The 18,568-nt window shown below is 36.4% G+C and overlaps 1 protein-coding gene across 1 annotated transcript in view; it reads right to left on the bottom strand.

Annotated features, from left to right (window-relative positions):
• The window catches only part of Sh3gl2 (SH3 domain containing GRB2 like 2, endophilin A1), a 215,753-nt gene that overhangs the window by 51,296 nt on the left and 145,889 nt on the right, over nucleotides 1-18,568 (bottom strand). Inside the window, exon 2 of the mRNA XM_026397572.2 lies at nucleotides 3,127-3,195. Coding sequence (XP_026253357.1) covers nucleotides 3,127-3,195 — 69 coding nt within the window. The remainder of the gene's footprint in view (nucleotides 1-3,126; nucleotides 3,196-18,568) is intronic.

Genomic DNA, 18,568 nt, shown 5'->3' with positions numbered 1-18,568 from the left:
AAAAGGTGAAAGATCTATACAATGAAAACTACAGAACCCTAAAGAAAGAAATCAAAGAAGATCTTAGAAGACAGAAAGATGTACCTTGCTCTTGGAGAGGTAGAATTAATATTATGAAAATGACCATACTACCAAAAGCACTATACAGATTTAATGCAATTCTGATTATAATCCCAATGGCATTCCTCATAGAAATAGAAAAAGCAATCACGAAATTCATCTGGAAAAATAAGAGACCCGGAATAGCTAAAGGAATCCTTAGCAGGAAGAGTGAAGCAGGTGGCATCACTATACCAGACCTTAAATTATACTACAAAGCAATAGTAACAAAAACAGCATGGTATTGGCACCAAAACAGACTGGTAGACCAATGGTACAGAATAGAGGACACAGAGACTAACCCATAAAATTACAACTATCTTATATTAGACAAAGGCACCAAAAACATGCACTGGAGAAAAGATAGCCTCTTCAACAAATGGTGCTGGGAAAACTGGAAATCCATACAACAAAATGAAATTAAACCCCTATCTCTCACCATGCACAAAACTCAACTCAAAATGGATCAAGGACCTAGGAATTAAACCAGAGTCTCTGCATCTAATAGAAGAAAAAGTAGGCCCTAATTTCCATCATGAGGGATTAGGCCCCAACTTCCTTAATAAGACTCATATAGCGCAAGAATTAAAACCAAGAATCAATAAATGAAATGGTCTCAAACTAAAAAGTTTCTTCTCAGCAAAAGAAACAATCTGTGAGGTGAACAGAGAGCCTATATCTTGGGAGCAAATTTTTACCCCTCACACATCAGATAGAGCACTAATCTCTGGGGTATATAAAGAACTCAAAAAGCTAAGCACCAAAAACAAAACAAAACAAAACAAAACAAAAACAAAAACAAATAACTCAATCCATAAATGGGACCAAGGACCTGAACAGACACTTCTCAGAAGAGGATATACAATCAATTAACAAATATATGGAAAAATGTTCATCATTTCTAGCAATTAGAGAAATGCAAATCAAGATTACTCTAAGATATCACTAAAGTCAGAATAGCAGCTATTATGAAGACAAACAATAAGTGTTGGTGAGGATGTGGGGAAAAAGGCATACTCATACATTGCTGGTGGGACTGCAAATTAGTATAGCCAATATGGAAAGCAGTATTTTCCAGTATTCCTTGGAAAACTGGGAATGGAGCCACCATTTAACTCAACTAACCCACTCCTTGGTCTATACCCAAAGGACTTAAAAACAGCATAACCCATTTGAATCAAATGTATGATATGTCAAGATCATTGTATTGTCTTGAGCAACTAATAAAAAACAATGAGGCTTCTTACATTAGAGATTAAATGAGAAAAAAAAATTAAAGATGTGTTTATTGTAAATCTTTATTGCACCAATAAGCCTGATAGTCCTTCAATGTAAAATTTTCCCCCAGCATCTAGTAATGAATAATGACTTGTATGTTCTTCTGATAACCAAATAAAAACAATGAGTTAACCTCTTAATGGAATTTGAAAAAAAAACAACAGCATACTACAGGGACACAGCCACATCAACGTTTATAGCAGCACAATTTACAATAGCTTAACTGTGGAACCAACCCAGATGCCCTTCAATAGATGAATGGATTTTTAAAAGGTGGTATATATACACAATGGAATATTATTCAGCAATAAAAGAGAATAAAATCATGGCATTTGCAGGTAAATGGATGGTGTTGGAGAAAATAATGCTAAGTAAAGTTAACCAATTCCAAAAAAACAAATGCCAAATGTTTTCTCTGATATAAGGTGACTGACCCATACTGGGGTAGGGAGGGGGAGCTTGGGAGAAATAGACAAAATCTAGATAGGGCAGAGGGGTAGGAGGGGAAGGAAGGGGGCGGGGGGTTAGCAATAATGGTGGAATGTGATGGACACCATTATCCAAAGTACATGTACAGAGACATGAATTGGTGTGAATATACTTTATATACAAACAGAGACATGAAAAATTGTGCTCTATATGTGTAATAAGAATTGTAACGCATTCCACTGTCATGTATTTAAAAAATAAAATCAATTAAATATTAAAAAAGACTTTACAAACAAAAAAATAGCAAAATTGAGACAGTCACTGGAAATGATGTGGACAAAATGAAAAAAAAGTTAAATCTATCTCTCAGGCCTCTAAAATATTTCTGATATAGGCAAATCAGAATATAAAGAAAAAAATGCTTTTTATAAAAATGTACAGAAACAAAATTCTTAATAATTCTTAAATGTAGTTTCCAGGTATTATACAGGCTTGGGATAGTCTTTATCAAGTACAGGATTTGTACTCCCAGATCCATCACCATCAACAATTGAAAACCCAAGATATTTGCACAATTCAATACACACTCTTCATCATAAGCCTAAATACCACTTGCTATGAACAGCCTCAAGGTGAAAGAGAAAATACGGCTTATATCCCAGGAAAAATGAAATGAGACATTTTATTCATTACCTCTACCTTCATTTATTGAGAACCTGTGATCTTTTAGGCAGAACCCTAAATTAATTATATTAGTCTTAATCCTTAATAAAAATTTTCCAAGTGGGTATAAGTATTCTCATGTTATATATATATATACACACTCTGAGCAATAAATGTACTTTGCAACAAGCGGTGGAAATGGAGTTGGAGCCAAGGCAGGTATGCTCCAAAACTGCATTCTCTCCATAATACCCTGATGGATCTGGATGGCACCATCCTGTCAGAAAGTCCTCTACAGTCAGAAAGTGACTCAGCCTTCAGCTTCTCCCAAAAACATTTGGGACATCTTTCTCCACCTTCTCCACTTTTCTTCCCACCTTACCCTCATTCAACCATCAGCTCCACATAATCCTTAAGTAGAAAAGAGATGATAGGACCTACTAGGAGTAGAGCATTATGACACTCCACTTTTCACTGAGCATAGCACTGAGGGATGATAGGATACTTAAAATCTCCTATTTTGGAATACACTTCAAAAGGACAATATCTTTGAAAACAATGAAATGTGTTCTCAGGTAACAGTAGAGAGCAGCTCCCCCTGGTCCTCTAATGGTGGAAAACTTATAGCAAAGGAAACTCATGGTGGTGGGGACTTACCCTCTCCATCTCTTTGAAGTCATCATCTAGCTTGGTTCCTTCAGCCCCTCCAACCTTCTCACTTACTTTCTGCAGGGGGAAAAAAACAAGAAAATTATTATAGTTTCTTTTACAAAGATGTAATTAAGCACTTTCAGAAACATCATTTTGTCATCAAAGGTTCAAAAATTTTTTTAAAAAATAAAAGAAACATCATTTAATGCACTCTCACGATCATTTTCAGAATTAGGTGGATAGTCCCATTTTCATAGTAAGAAACTGTGGTTCAGAGGGTTTAAAAACAACCTTCTGTGGGTATTGAAGCAAGATTTTAAACTTCTATCTTCCTATTTCAATGCTGTGCTCTTTCTGCTATACAAATCATCATACAAATATACCTAATCACTAACATTTTCCTATGGAAGTTCTAAGGAGCAGTATCATATAATAGTCATTTCCCTCCAATAATGGCTCTTAAATTCTACCTAGGTAGAAAATTGCTACTCCTTCAACTTATTCCTCAGTGGGCTATTGAACAGATAATCACAAGTATCTATCAAACTATTAAACAAACAATAAAAATAAATCAGTCTAGTTGATCTTCAGATAAAAGGACTTGAATACCTATCTTTCACAGCTCCCTGTAGCTCTCTACACATCCTCACATACAGAAGGCAAACTATATGGAAAGATATAGTAAAGGTATTTCTTTGCAACCAATCACTTCCTATTATCATACATTTTATATTTATAAATTAACACATGCACATTATCATTTCCACATGTAATTCATGTTCATAAACAATAAGCTGATATTTTCTGAAATAATTATTCAAATTAAGGATAATAAAAATACTCTGATTTCACTGAAGATAGGAAAGAAAGTTGAATACTGATTACACAGGACTTCATTTTCCCTTAAAATACCCTAAGTGTAAAGGTAGTTAGAAGTATTTCCTAAGACGTCACTATATTACATAGCTATCTCACACTGATAACCAATTATGTTCTTAATTTCCTTCACTGGCTGTTGGGCTGAGAGTCATTGTGGAGGATCCCCACCATGACTAAGGAACAGTGATGTCAGCAGCAACTTGGGTTATCCTAGTAAGCTTGGCTCATCTCTTTCTAAAGAGGCCTCTGATATCTAGCTCCAGCTCCTGCCAAGGAAGCTCTGATAAATGATTGTTGGAGCTGGAGGTGTCTTTCTTACTCTCACTTTCTCTCTACCCTTCTCACCTTATTTCTGCCATAGGAAAACCTTCAGAATAAACTACTTTGGGGAAAGCTGAGACTTAGATTTCTATCACTCTGAATATCAGATGCCATCCCTTCCCCTCCCCTACCCCTAATAATAACAGAAGGAATAAAGTGCAGGGGCTGAGCACGGGAACTGACTCCTCTACTCTGCTATGTACATGGAGTTGTTATGAAAATTATGTGGCATAAAAACCAAAAGAACCTATATCTGAACCCACAATGTATACAGCAAATCGTAGCTCTCTTCTCTCACCAATAAAGTTTGTAGTTGTTGTGGTATTTTGGTTTTTCTATCAGTTTATTTAACTGTCATTTCACACTTAAGGAAAAGTGCTAGTTTCTTCTTCAACACAATTCAATCTTAGGTTAGGTAAAGGTCTATGATTCAAACTGAAAGGTTAATGAAAACAATATTAATATCTTTAAATTGTATCACTGACACATACTTTCATTTGTAATTTACCATTTAATGTGTTCCCCAAGAACTATGTAGAATAAACTTATGTAAACTGAGGATTGCATTAATTAAATTACTTGCCAGTTATAGACATTTTTAGCTAGGCAGAGGTGGAACCAGGACCTGAACCTTAGTTTTTCCACATCAACTCGCAGGATTTTTCAGATTCACATCACAACATTGAAGAGCTGTCCTTGGTGCTGTCCTTCTCTGCCTGTTGTTCAATCAGAACACCAGATGGGCAAATACAGATTCCCTGCCCTAACTTTCTGTATTCAACATCAGCCTCTTCCCCTGTGCCCTGAATAAGCTGATTACCAATTCTTTAAGCAGTCTTCACAGATCCAGGATTTGTCTGGCATCGATCTTACTAATGGGATCTAGCTCAGCAGCTAGTTGTTTTTTTGTTTTTTGTTTTTTGTTTTTATCTGCATCCTAAAGGATTTTTGCCAAACATAAAATGGAAGGGAGAGATGGAAGAGGTTCTGAACTAGAATCCAGTTTAGAATCTGCCAGTGGAATTCCAAGTGCCAGGACTTGATCTACAAGTTCATGTTCAAGTTATAGAAAGTTAAGAATAGAAGAGAGAGGCCTTAAAGGTTATTAATACCAAAATTTCCCTATGATAAAATTTTTACTGTGCCACACTAATTTCCTCTCTCACATCTGCTCAATGAAAACAGCTTCAATTCACATTATTCTTCATCATATTCTTTTTATTAGAGCTTTATAGTTATGAATAATAGTTGGGTTCATCCCAACAAATTCATATATGCATGGAAGTCAATTTGAGTTTTCATCTTGTTCTTGAAGTACATGGTTTACTATTAAATTTGGGCTGTGAAAATCAAATCTTGTTGAACTTTCACAATAAATAAATATTTGCTACACAATTTCAATTGTCATCTCCATTTTATAGAACTGTCTCCATGATCAGGAAACTCACTATATCCTAAAGTTCTACTTTTGTCAAAGAGAATTATTACAGTTAGACACCTCACATGGCTTGTGGATCAGACATTTAACTTTATTTTCAAAACGTACACAAAAAATCAGCCAGCTGAGAAATGCCACCATGTATAGAAATATTAGAGAATCCTGGTAATCTTGGTATAACCACATTTTGACCAGTCCTAGGGAATGAAACATGGCCCTCATCCAAATCCCAAGGGTCTGTGTCATAGTTTCATTACCACAGTGCTCAAAGGAGAATAATTTTAATTCCCTTCTTTCTGCATCCATCACAAACTCAGCACCACAGTAGCTGGCTCACTGTATCAAATGAGAAACTGGGATCACAGTGGTCATTAGGTTAGAACTGACAACTGGAAACACACTGAGGCAAATTCATCAGTCCACAAGCTTTAACGCTTTAGCTTACAAATGCATGCACAAAAAATTTACAAACAAACAAAAAAAAACTGTGTGGGAAGAGAGGAAGAGAGAAAGAAAAGGGAGCACAACAGTGAGAATGAGAATATAACATCATTTCTCTTCTCTACAAAAGCTGCCATTTGCTCTGAGAGAAACAGTTCACTAAACAAGGTGAACGATGCTAGCAGTTAGATACTGATCTGGCATGATTGGTTGGTTGATACAAAAATCCTTATCTAATTATGTTCCTAAGGGGAAAAAGGTATTACTCAAAATTACATCTACTTTGTTATCTGGGCTATTTTTCCAAGTCACAAAGGATCTAAATATATCAAGGCACTGAATAAAACATTGAGCTAAATAACAACTGACTCATTCCTTAGGAGTATGGCAAAGATCTTGTCCTCCTTTTATTTTAAAACATTTCAAAACTTTCTTTTGTTTTATGCATAAGAATCCATGTGAGGAATACAGGGTTCCTGAATCCATATGGAGGACCACAGTTTTCTTTTTCTTACCTGATACTATTTATTTTGTTCTATTATTTTCCAGTGAGATGGTTTCTAAACCTAGGATTCCACAGTACTGAATATATTGTGAATCATCTAGTAGTCCTTAAGTGCTTGCCATTTGATAAATTGATCACCTATTTGAACAAACTTCAGGCAAAGCATTTGGATAAAGCAAAACAGTAGAAATGAACCCATAGGTCTCTCAGAATCATCCACAAATCCTCCTGTACCACCTAAAATACCTCCAAAATTGAGGACTCAAGATGTTCAATGGCACCTTTAATACAACATTAAAAGCTTGAGGTTTTTATCTGCCATTACATTTCCCTTACACTGTCTTCCAACCAAACCTAAAATCTTATTCTTCATTGTATTCCTCACAAGAGGTACTCAGAAAAGATTTATGACACCGAACAGCAATGTAGTTTTGTGAATATTGCCATTATGGTGACTGCAAGGTGCCATAGCTGGGATAGTCTTTCAAAGAGAAAATGTATAATACAATCAGCTGACCATCAATAGTCTTCATTTCAAGTCTGCAATAGTTGTTGCCTCATGCTATTTTTCCTCTATATACCAAGTAAGAAAAATGTCAAAGAGAGCCAACATCAAGACACATCTTAAATAAGTGACCACTGTTCCCAGGCTAAAGGATGCTGCACTGCTTTCCAGAAATGACTCATTCACCCCCGAGTTATCTGTCACCTCCAGTCAGAAGACACTCTGTACTCTAGCTGCAGCTCTGATTCTCCTCAGCATTGTATTACGTTTACTAAACCCTTTTAAGAACCAACTGTAGTATCTCTAACTAAGATCTCCTTGAAAATGACATCATCAGTGAAATTCAATAGACTTTACCAAATTCACTCCCACACTCCCAAATCTGTAAAGTTATTTACCTCTGAACTTCCCTGTTTCTGCTCAGTTTTATCTCACACAGTTCATCACACAAATCCTGGTTTCCTTACCATCTACCAAATGCACTGTATTTATTTCCATCACTTTATACTTGGACCTATTTCCTTTTTGTACGCTTTGAATACTACCAATTGTCTTACATGTCTAGATATCACCTTTTCCATCATCTGTGAGTGCGCAGCCCACCTAGAAGTTATCAAACTTCATATGCACTCTTAATGAGACTCATTATCTATCAGACTACCTTGAACTAAATACTTCAGGAGCAAAATTGCTGAAGAATTTTGCTCAGCTGAATTATAAAATGCTAAAGCAGGAATGACATTGCATGTGTTTTGAAAATGTCTGACATCCCAGTATCTAACAGTGATTGCAATGCACAGCAGAAAAAATTATCAATAAAGTATTCTAAGATAAAAATTGCATGTAAATTAAAGGAATGTGTTTAATTATGAGTTAGCATTGGTTCTGTTTCTCCTTTATAAGTGTGTAACCTTCCCTCTAAATATAATATCTCTTTATCATAAATAAGCAAAAAATTAGAAAATTCAATAAGCTATGACATATTTTATTTATAGTCAAGCCTAAAAAATGTCTATCTTCCAATATCTTCATTGTAACCATTCCACATTCATTTGGACTAACTACATATAGATCTCAATTTTCCAGATGATGGTACTCCACATATGAAAGAGAAGGGGTCCTCAGTTGATGAGAGACGAATTTCACACTAGTGTTTCTTAGCTGTCATTATATTGGAATGCTTAAATGCCAGGATGTTTTGAAAATGGATTTCAAAAAATTTATTTTTTCCTATTCAGAAATTAAAGATTTTCTTAGAAAATGAGCAAAGGCATTTTTGTCTTTCTAAATTGAACTAATTCTGACCATTTCCCAGTACCAAGCATTATTTATACATTGAAGAAAATTAGAAAAGTTTCTCTGACATGAAAACCAGTGATTTTCTCCCCCAAAACTGAACAGGATAAAGATTGGTTATCTTCCAATATCTAGAGCTAAAAAGTTTTAAATGAGTTCAAGTGAGCTAAGTGCTTGGCCTGTTTCCCAGTTCACACCCTACCTTGTTCCTTGTCAAATACCATACAGAAAATGCAGAAATCAATTTGTATGTTAACTCTAATTGTTCTTTGTGTGGTTCAATGGGGTTAAAGGCAATAACCTTCTAGTCCCCACCTCCCCAAAGTGAAATTTCCCAACAACTATGGAGCTAATTACTTACAGATACCCCTCAAAGGAAGTTGGTAAGTTTTATTTTATAGGTATCATTCAGAGTTCTTGGCACCCCACTGGAGTGATACCATATAAGTACTATCATTTGCAAGTGATCTTATTGTTTTTGTCTTGTAGAAAAATTTTTGAGTGTGTACAATATTCAGACTTTTGGTTCCTCATCAGATAAAGGGTAATTGGAAAGGGGAATTGACTAGAGCAGATGATATTTCTGTAATGTTTCTCCTCTCGGGAAGTAGGAAGAATTTTTTTTTTTTCATTTTCACAGTCCACTGCAATAAGATACTACAGGTGAGAATTTCTGTTAAAAATGTACTCCAAGACTCTAGGCAGAAATTATATCATGTACTAGTTTTTAAAAAATTCTATTGAAAGTTGTCACAAACTCCCTTGAATTAAAAAAAAAACAGAATTCCTGAAGAGAAAAAGGGTGTTTATAATTAAATTGAGATTTCAGATCTAGTTAACAAATGGTCTAGAGCCTACTGCTTGATAAGTGAGTTAATAAAGCAAAGAAGGAGATGATCTGGGCTTTCACTGTTAAGAGAAACTTCCTAGGAAGCCCTTTTCTACTAGCCAGTTTTGTAGAACAATCTATAAACATCCCTGGCCTTTTTCCTCAACCATGAAATGGGACCAGATATGGTAGCACTGGAAAAGAAAAGAAAAAAGTTCTAAAACACCTTACAACTAAAATTGGATGCCTATTTCTGTGACAGTCGGTAGGTGACAGTACCCACTTATTCAATCAAACACTAAGCAGGTGTTGCTGTGGAGAAGTTTTATAGCTATGGTTAAAATCCACAATCAGTTGAGTTTAAGTAAAAGAGATTATCCTTAATAATGAGGGTGAGTCTCATCCAATCGAAGGAAAAGCTTTAAGAAAAAACCTTGAAGTTACTCCGAGGGAGAAAAAAGTATCTGCCTCAAAACTGTCACATCCACTCCTGCCTGAGTTCCTGCGCCCGCTGGTGTGCCCTACAAATTTAGACTGGTTAATGCCCACAACTGCATGAGCTAATTCTGTGACATGGAACTCTCTCCCTCTCTGTATACCCACATCCCTATCCAGCTGGTTCTTTCTCTTTGAAGAATGATGATACAATTTCTACCTTCTGCGATATTACTTGGATTTCAACAAAGGTAGGAAATTAGGAGAGGGAGGAAAAAAGAAAAAATGATGCAGGGTTTGAAAAGAGAATGCTATGATATTTAGGGGTTTTTCCTTTCACATCAAGGTTATTTGGGAGCAAATAATATTTTTTTAAAAAAGTCAACAAATAATTTTTGATTGATGAAATCAATAAAACAGAACACAAATTAATGTACCAGGGACTTTGTTAGCACTAAAAGTTAGGCTCTGATTCCACACCCAATAAATATCTATCTCCTTCCTAGAAAAAGATTAACTATCTGGGTTGACTATAATCAATATGCAAATTTATTGTGCAAAATTTCTTTAAAGTTTTAAACTGTTCCATACTATTTATGTTGCTAAAAATTGTTGGCAAACATTTTGATAAGAATTAATATCAGTTTGGTTTTACTGTCCTTCAATAATAATAACTCTAAAGCCCTCTCCCTTTGTCTACACACTATTATTGTTACTATGTCAACCCTATCCTGCCTTTGAAGATTTCCAAACCTCTCTGTGCTTCCACAGCCTCTGAACCTAACTATGGTAGGCTCACAGTATTTGTTAGACTATATTTATCATCATGGTTTGTTTGAATGTCTTTCTGGAGTTTCTTGAAGGCAGTGACTGTTTTTTTGTTTTGTTTTGTTTTGGTACCGGATATTTAACCCAGGAACACTTTACCACTGAGCCACATCCCCAGCCCTTTTTATTTTTTATTTTGAGTTAGGGTCTCACTAAATTGTTTAGGGCCTCACTAGGTTACTGAGGCTGGCCTTGAACTTGTGATCCTCCTACCTCAGCCTCCCAAGTTGCTGGGATTACATGTGTGTACTACACAACCAGTTAGAAGGCAGTGATTTGATCTTGTTCTCTGATTCCCAGAATCCAGTGGACCTCTGGCATGTGGTCTGCAGTGTAGGAGCAGACAACAAAGCAGTGCAACAGGACGCCAAACTCTGCATCAGATTTTCTTCCACTTCCTTTTTCTACTCAAACCCCTTAGAAGTCACTCCCTGAATAATCCCTGCATTAAAGTATTTCTCTTCCCCACCAAACACCCATCTGCCAGTGGCAAAGCAGGAGGACAAAAGGTGGTTACAGAAAACAGGGTAATTAGTAGAAATTCTGGTCACATACTCCAACAGTATTTTCTTAAATAGGTTCTTTTTTAAAAATATTATTTTAGTTGTAGTTGGACACAATATCTTTATTTTATTTATTATATGTGGTGCTGAGGATCAAACCCAGCACCATGCATGTGCTAGGTGAGCGCTGTACCACTGAGCCACAACCCCAGTCCCTTAAACAGGTTCTTTTAAAAAGGAAATATGTAGGCATGACTCTTGATAAGCATATGATGAAAACAAGGCAGAAAAATCAGGGTAAGAGCAGAAATCGCTCAACAGTCAGACAAAGAAATGTGTTGCCTTTCCCCCCCCTTGGTAAGTCCTTCCTCTTTCCTTCTCACCTCCATTCCCTTCCCTCTACCCCACTGATCTTTCTTCTATTTATATTTTTTAAGTTAGTGCCTTGAGGATATACATGAAGATGTGTTGACTTTTTCTTTTAACACTTGCTCCCCCATCACACCATCTCCTCAACCACCATCATACTAAAATGCAGCTACCTTCTCATCTCTGCCATTTACTCATTTGAAGTGTTTACTGCATGCTTTTTATGTGTCCGGCACTGAAGACACTGTGAGGAAGATGTGCAAAGACCCTAGGGATTATCAGGGGAGCACAGTTCCTCTAAGAAACCTGCACAGAAGATGCTCAGAGAGGGAAGGGAGAAAGTCATCAAGATGCAGCTGGAGATGCTGACAGGAGCCAGATCGTGCAAGTTCTTTCAGACTAAATAAAGCCCTTTATCCTAAGAGCAATGAGGCAGTATATTACTTCAGTCTGTCAAAACATAATGTCATAGTCTGGGTGACTTAAATAATTAAAATGTATTTTTTCAAAATTCTGGAGGCTGGAAGTCCAAGATCAAGGTGCTGGCACATTGGGTCTCTGTGAGGACTCTCTTATTGCAGAGAGCTGCCTGTTCACTCCACCCTCTCACGTGACCTTTCCTTCATGCTTGTGTGGAGAATACTCTACCTTCTTCTAAGGTTACTAATTCTATCATAAGAACCAATTCTCAATATGTCATCTAATTCTAATTACCTACCAAAGACCACATCTCCAAATATGCACTGGAGTTAGAGCTTTTGGGGGCATACATTCAGACCATAGCAGGAAGAAACATAGCAGGATTTATGATGTAAACGCTTCTTTTGAGATATATTTAGTGCAAAGCCACTTGGCCAAATGAGAGCCCAGCATCACAGAAGGGTGCTGTGTTGAGAGGAGCTCCCATTCCTGTCATAAGGGCTCTGCCGCATTTTGCTTTCATTTGCAGGACCTCAGAGTCCTGACTGTCACAAGGCTGGCATGCACAAAAGAACATATGGCTTCTCTCTGTAAGAAGCCCTGCATACCTCAAGCCCCAAATTTGCTAATAAAAACATCCTGTTCTCTAAGCAACCTCAGGAAACACATTTTTTAAAATGTTATCCTTTTGTTTTGGTTTCTTTTGTTTTCCTATTTTTTTTTTCCTTTTGGTTTTGGTTCTCCTCCTTACATAGCATATAAAATCTCCTACTGGGATTTAATTTTCTGGAACCTAAGAGAAATTTTCCCAATAAGCTATTTTATAGTTTTCTGCAAACTGTGTTTCTCTCAAGTGAATAACCATCCACTCTTAGGTAATATTTCCCAACTTAGACAGAGCCTGTTCTACTTGTTTAAATCTCAGAGGAATCTCTTCAGTAGAGCAGAAAGTTTTAGATACATACTACTACTGGAAGAGAAAGCGATACTATGAAGTGCACATGAAAATGGAGGAAAGCCCCTTTCAATTTAATTACTATATGGTTCATCGTCTCTTCTACCAGTTAAATACAGCCAACTTTCTTTGATTCTTAAATTAATTTTGTTCAAGATATGATAACCATGCCAAGGTAGAAACCAGAGCTTAAGCAAAATTAGCATCAGGTTCTTGAAGAAAAACCAAATTAAGTTTTAAAAAGCTAACCGTTTGCCATATTAGTTACAGATATTTTCAAATAAAGAAATAGCAGGTAATAAATTCAACTAAGGTCCCTTTTATTCTGCCTGTCTGCTCTGGGATAACCACTCTTCTTCCCATAGGCAATCTTGTTCTTTTCCTGCCCACATATCTGCCTTATTCTGGTGTTCTCCAAAGCAGAACTTGGGACACATATGAAGAGACAGCAGATTATTGGGACTGAGGTGTGAGCAAGCAAAGGAAAGGCAGGGCAGGACAGGTAAGGCCAAGGTAGGGTGTGTTCTGTAGCTGGTTACCACCACTTTAGGCCATGTGGCTCAGTGTTGCTGGGGTCCCTGTAAAGCACCACAAGGACACACCTCAGCATGGGCTTTTGGATGAACAGGAAGTTATGGCAATCTTCATCAGCTGATTCACGTTGCCTCTGGCTGAAGATTGCTTTGAGGTTTTTTAACTCCTGACATTTCAGGATGCACCCAAGAATAGCTGAAGTTCCAAGGCACAGGACAAACTCCTGAAGAATAAAGGCTGGAGGTGGGACACAGGAGCTGTCTAGCAAGCCCAGACTGAGGTCATGTAGCTGTGGGCACAAGCCCACCTGTACAGTAGGGGCCTGCAAACTTGTTTAGTAAAGGGACAAACAGAAACATTTAGGATTTGAGGGTCAGATACAGTCTGTGTCACATGTTATTTTGTTGTTGTTGTTTTTATAATACTTTAAAAATGTAAATATCATTCTTTTTTGTGACTCTTGAAAACAGCCCATGGATCAGATTTGGCCCTCAGGCCACAATCTGTTAATACCTGTGCTATAGTATCCAGGATAAACAAGGATTTATTATCTGTTTGTTAAATGATATGTTATACTGTACATGCCTTCCAGTAACTTATTACATATCTAACTTATAATTGTGCTATAAGTAGAAGTAGGTCATATATTTTAACTACTATATAGTTATCCGTTAAAAGAATACATCAAAATTTGTTTCTCCATTTCATCACTGATATATATTAGGGGTATTTTATGTTTTTCAAAAACATTCAGCAACAAGCATGCCTCTGTGTTTCCTGCTGCACAAGTGAGAATATCCCCCAGAATTTGTGCCTTGAAGTAAAATTACTGACATAAGTTCTATGTATAGTATCTTTGACTTATTTAGATATTGTAACATCACTATCCAAAGTAGTTCTACCAATTTATGGCACCATGGGCAGGAAATTTCCTGTTCCTCCATATTTTCCCCCAATACTTTGTTATGTTAGCCTTGTTTTTGCAAATATGGGTTATACTGCATCATATTATGAATGTCATACTGTTGACAGGTTCAACAACTTTTCATGTTAACTAACCCCCTGTTATTCCTATTCTACAGATGCCTTTGCACATCATGTATCTATTTTTTTTATTGCTACTATTGTTTTTTCTGCTACTGGGTTGTCTTCTCTTACTCATGTACCATGTAGCAGTTCTTCACATTCCCTTTGTTTTTGACAATTCTGGCTAGCTATGACTGGGCTGGTTCAGCAGAATGTAGACCTATCGTCCCCATAGCCACAAAAACCCCTATACTGTTGTATCAATCCCTTTGGGTAAAAATTTAACACATGACTTGGAAAATATGGTATCAACCTGTTTATTCATCTACTCATTCATTCACATACACTTATTGAGAGTTCACAATTAAGCAGCATTCCTAGTACTTTACACAAGGAACACAAAGATATAGATGGTCACAATCTAATGACCACATTCAATGACAAAGAAAGATTAGTCCTCCAGGTGAGCTAAATGTCACTTCACTTGGAGAAAAGTTTTGGAAATAAAGGAAAAAAGAGGGACCTTCCAGAGTGGCAGTGAAATCAGTAGACAACCTCTCTGGCACCACCACCATTTATTTAACTGGTAAGGTTTATTGAAAATAAACTAAAAAAAAAAAAATTCAAGTCCCTAGAAAACTTCCGAAAAGCCCACAACAAATGGAGAAACTTCTCTTCAATAAAACATACTAAATCTTGATAAGAATGAAGTCCCATGGGGCTGTGACTTGCTCCTAGCCTTTTCCCCAGTTGTGTGTAAAGGAAGCTCCACTGTGGGCAGCTATGGCCAAGTACAGAGGGACTTCTGCCCTCCCAACTCCTAGTGTAAGGGCTATGGTTTCATCTGAAGGTGAAATATCCTTTTCCAGCTTCATTTGAAGCTGCCAATGTCCCTTATTGGCCCCTAACCTCAATCATGCAAAGCAGAAGAGTAATTCCTAGCAGGTGCTGCTAAAAGGACTCCATCTTCCTCCTCCCACATTAAAGGGTCGTTCCTAGGAGAAGCAGGCTACTATTCCTATTTTCAAATGGTTTAGTGATAGAGGTTCTGTCAAGGATGAGAGACTTGCCCTAAAGATGAAGAGCTCACTACTGCCTGAGGGGACTGACTTTATTTAGAATGCAAAGGGGGGAAGATCATGCCTAGGGGCATTATCAAAAACAATGGAGATTGTGGTGGCAAGCAATTAGCTAGCTGAATATTAGTAGCAAAAAGTAAAATTGTGAAACAACCATAATTTAACAGAATGTGCAAGACATCCAAAGAGTGTTTCTGAGGTCACACTCACCTCTAGGGGCCCAAAAGACTAATAAGCACATGACCCAGGCACACATCACTTTTATTTTTAATCAGGAATAATCAGAGTGGAATATAGAGGAGACCTGAAAAAAAAATGCCTTAAGTCAAGTACAGACCCATCAGAAAAATGAAAAAGTCTTACTGACTCAAGAGGTATAATCACAGACTTTGATCAAATAAACATTAAGTTACTTTAGCTCAGGGGTAACCCCTGGGAAGTCAAGCTTAAAAATAAAATCACATTTATCTTTCATGGTCTTTAAGACTGTAAGTCCACACTGCACTTTCTTAGGAGAAACCAGAGAGAGAACCTCTTGAGCTACTAGAACCTGGATGAACTCAGCACAAACCATAGATTTTCCTAATATGGAAACCACACACACATACCCAACTGCCCAGGGCAGCTTATGCAGAAATTGGATTAATAAAGGTTTAGGTAAACATGGTGGGGGATGGGACCCCTAGGAAACCAAGCTAATACAGACATAGAAGAAAAAGAAAATTTGACTAGTGAACATCAGAGGATATACACACTGTGAAGAAAATAGACTTCAAAGAATTAGTGCAGTCAAGTCACCAAATTATCAAACAACTTCAATAAACTTCTTCCACAAGAAGGAATCAGTATCCAGAAATGTTGTGTTATCTTAATGTGCCATTTTCAACAAAAAATTATGACACATGCAAAAAATGTGCACACACACACACACACACACACACACACACACACTCCCATCCCAGGAAAATATGATCCATACACAGAGAGGAAAAAAAAAAAAAAAACAGGCACTAGACACTACTTTTACAGGGCCCAGATGATGGACTTAGACAAAGACATGAAAGTAGCCAGTATACGTATGTTAAAAGAAATAAGGAAAATCATGCTTATAGATTATTTTATCAAAGAGAATATGAATAAAAGACATTTTTAAAAATGAAAATTCTGAAGTTAAAATGTATGATAAGTGAAATTAAACAATCACTAACTAGAAGGGCTTAGCAATGATTTGCAATGGTAGAAGAAAGAATCAACCTACTTGATAATATATGAGTGGAGATTAAGCAAACCAAATAATAGAAAAAAAGAGTAAAGAAAAAATAAACAGAATCTCAGAAATATGGCACACCATCAAGAACACCGAGAAATTCATAAGGAAAATATGAGACGAAAGGAGCAGAATAAAGTAATAATGGCTAAAAACTTCCCAAGGTTATTAGAAACACTAATCTACACTTCCAAGAAACTCAGTGAATTCAGAGAGAACCACACCTAACACATCAAAATGTTGAGAGCCAAATATAAAGAGAATCTCTGGGAAATCAAGAGAAAATTGTTTATTCATTGTGTTACAATGGACTCCCAATAAGATTAATAGCAGACTTCACGTCAAAAACAATAAGGACCAGGAAGCAGTGGCAGGACATATTTAACATGCTGAAAGAAATCGATTTATTTTGGGAGACATGAAAATCCAGGAAAAAAGTTTTTGAGAAGAGTCCTGTGGCTACTAGGAATCCTCAGGCAAATAGAGTTAAAAGAGGGCGGTGCAAAAAGGAAGTAATGAGAGAGAGTGATAAAGGAAAACACAGATATTACTTGTCCAAAGCTTTTATCTATTAAAGGTCAAGCAGAGAAAATCCCTCATGTACATTATTTGGGAGTTTATGAGACATTCCCACCTCTTTCATCTCTGTTCAACCAGATATGCCAGTGAATCATTGTGAATTTAAAGTTGATGTATAAAAGAATCAGAGAATCATTGGTTAAATTTTCAAAAATGAGTGACTAAACTTGCAAGCAGTACTGAAGGCAAAATAATATGATGCCAATTGCATAAAACAACCAAAGAATTTATTAATTCAAATATTGTGTTGAAAACATAAAATAACAAAACTTGGTAAAAAGAGTGGGCACAAGAAATATTACAAGGGTCTCTGAACATGAATTAAAAAAATAATAATTACACGAGGTGATATTTTGGAGGGGCAATATGAAAACTTTGCTGCAGAAATAACACAAATGAAATATTTAAAAAAACACATTTGTTTGCTACAATGAAATAAGCTTGTGTTAGCATCCTAAAAAACATTGTTTTGTTGTTTTTTGAGTGCACTTTGAAGTGCTTTGACTGTAGAGTGTTTTTTATCTTTTACAATTGAAGCAAAATTATCTGGCACTTATGATTTAGATAAAAGACATTTGTGAAAGAAAGGGACACAATACATCAGGGAAGCTGAGGTAGTAAACTAAGAACCAGTTATTCTATTTCCAGCACCTGGCTATGCATGTCCCCTGTCACAGCCTACTAGTCCTAGTTGTTGTAGTCAGATATGGTCATAAATTACTGGCAGAAGAAAATGGCTAGTTTATAAAGAAAATATGCAGCATCCCTATTAGACAATGATAGTAAGTGAACCCAAGGTGTATAAATAGTAATTAGCCATTTGACAAACAGAAGAATTTTGGTAAACCAACATTTCACTGCACACTCCATAGCCAAAGGGTCAGATTACAATTATACAATGAATATTTTCAAGAGAAAATGAATGTTTGTAATTGCATGCAGAAAATGTTGTCTCTTGAATAATGGGATGTTAAAACCATCTCCAACAAGCTTTTGTCAGCACAGAGAAAATAAAAGACACAAACATTTTAGAACCTATAAGTTGGTGTTGCATGTATGAAAAACTGATATTTTGTGCTAAAAATGGAAATTAATAAAGCTAATTTAGAAGATTTTCATAATCACATTTGTCTTCTCCTGAAGACACAGGCCAGAATGAGGTTAATTTAAATAAAGAGAAGTCCCAAAGCCACACTTCCTGGGTATCAATCCTGCCACTTCCTGGTTATGTTGCCTTGG

The sequence above is a fragment of the Urocitellus parryii genome, chromosome 4 (genome assembly GCF_045843805.1).
Source record: "Urocitellus parryii isolate mUroPar1 chromosome 4, mUroPar1.hap1, whole genome shotgun sequence".
Lineage (NCBI taxonomy): Eukaryota > Metazoa > Chordata > Mammalia > Rodentia > Sciuridae > Urocitellus > Urocitellus parryii.
The sequence above is the reverse complement of the archived record's forward strand: the minus strand, read 5'-3'. Positions and strand labels throughout refer to the sequence as shown.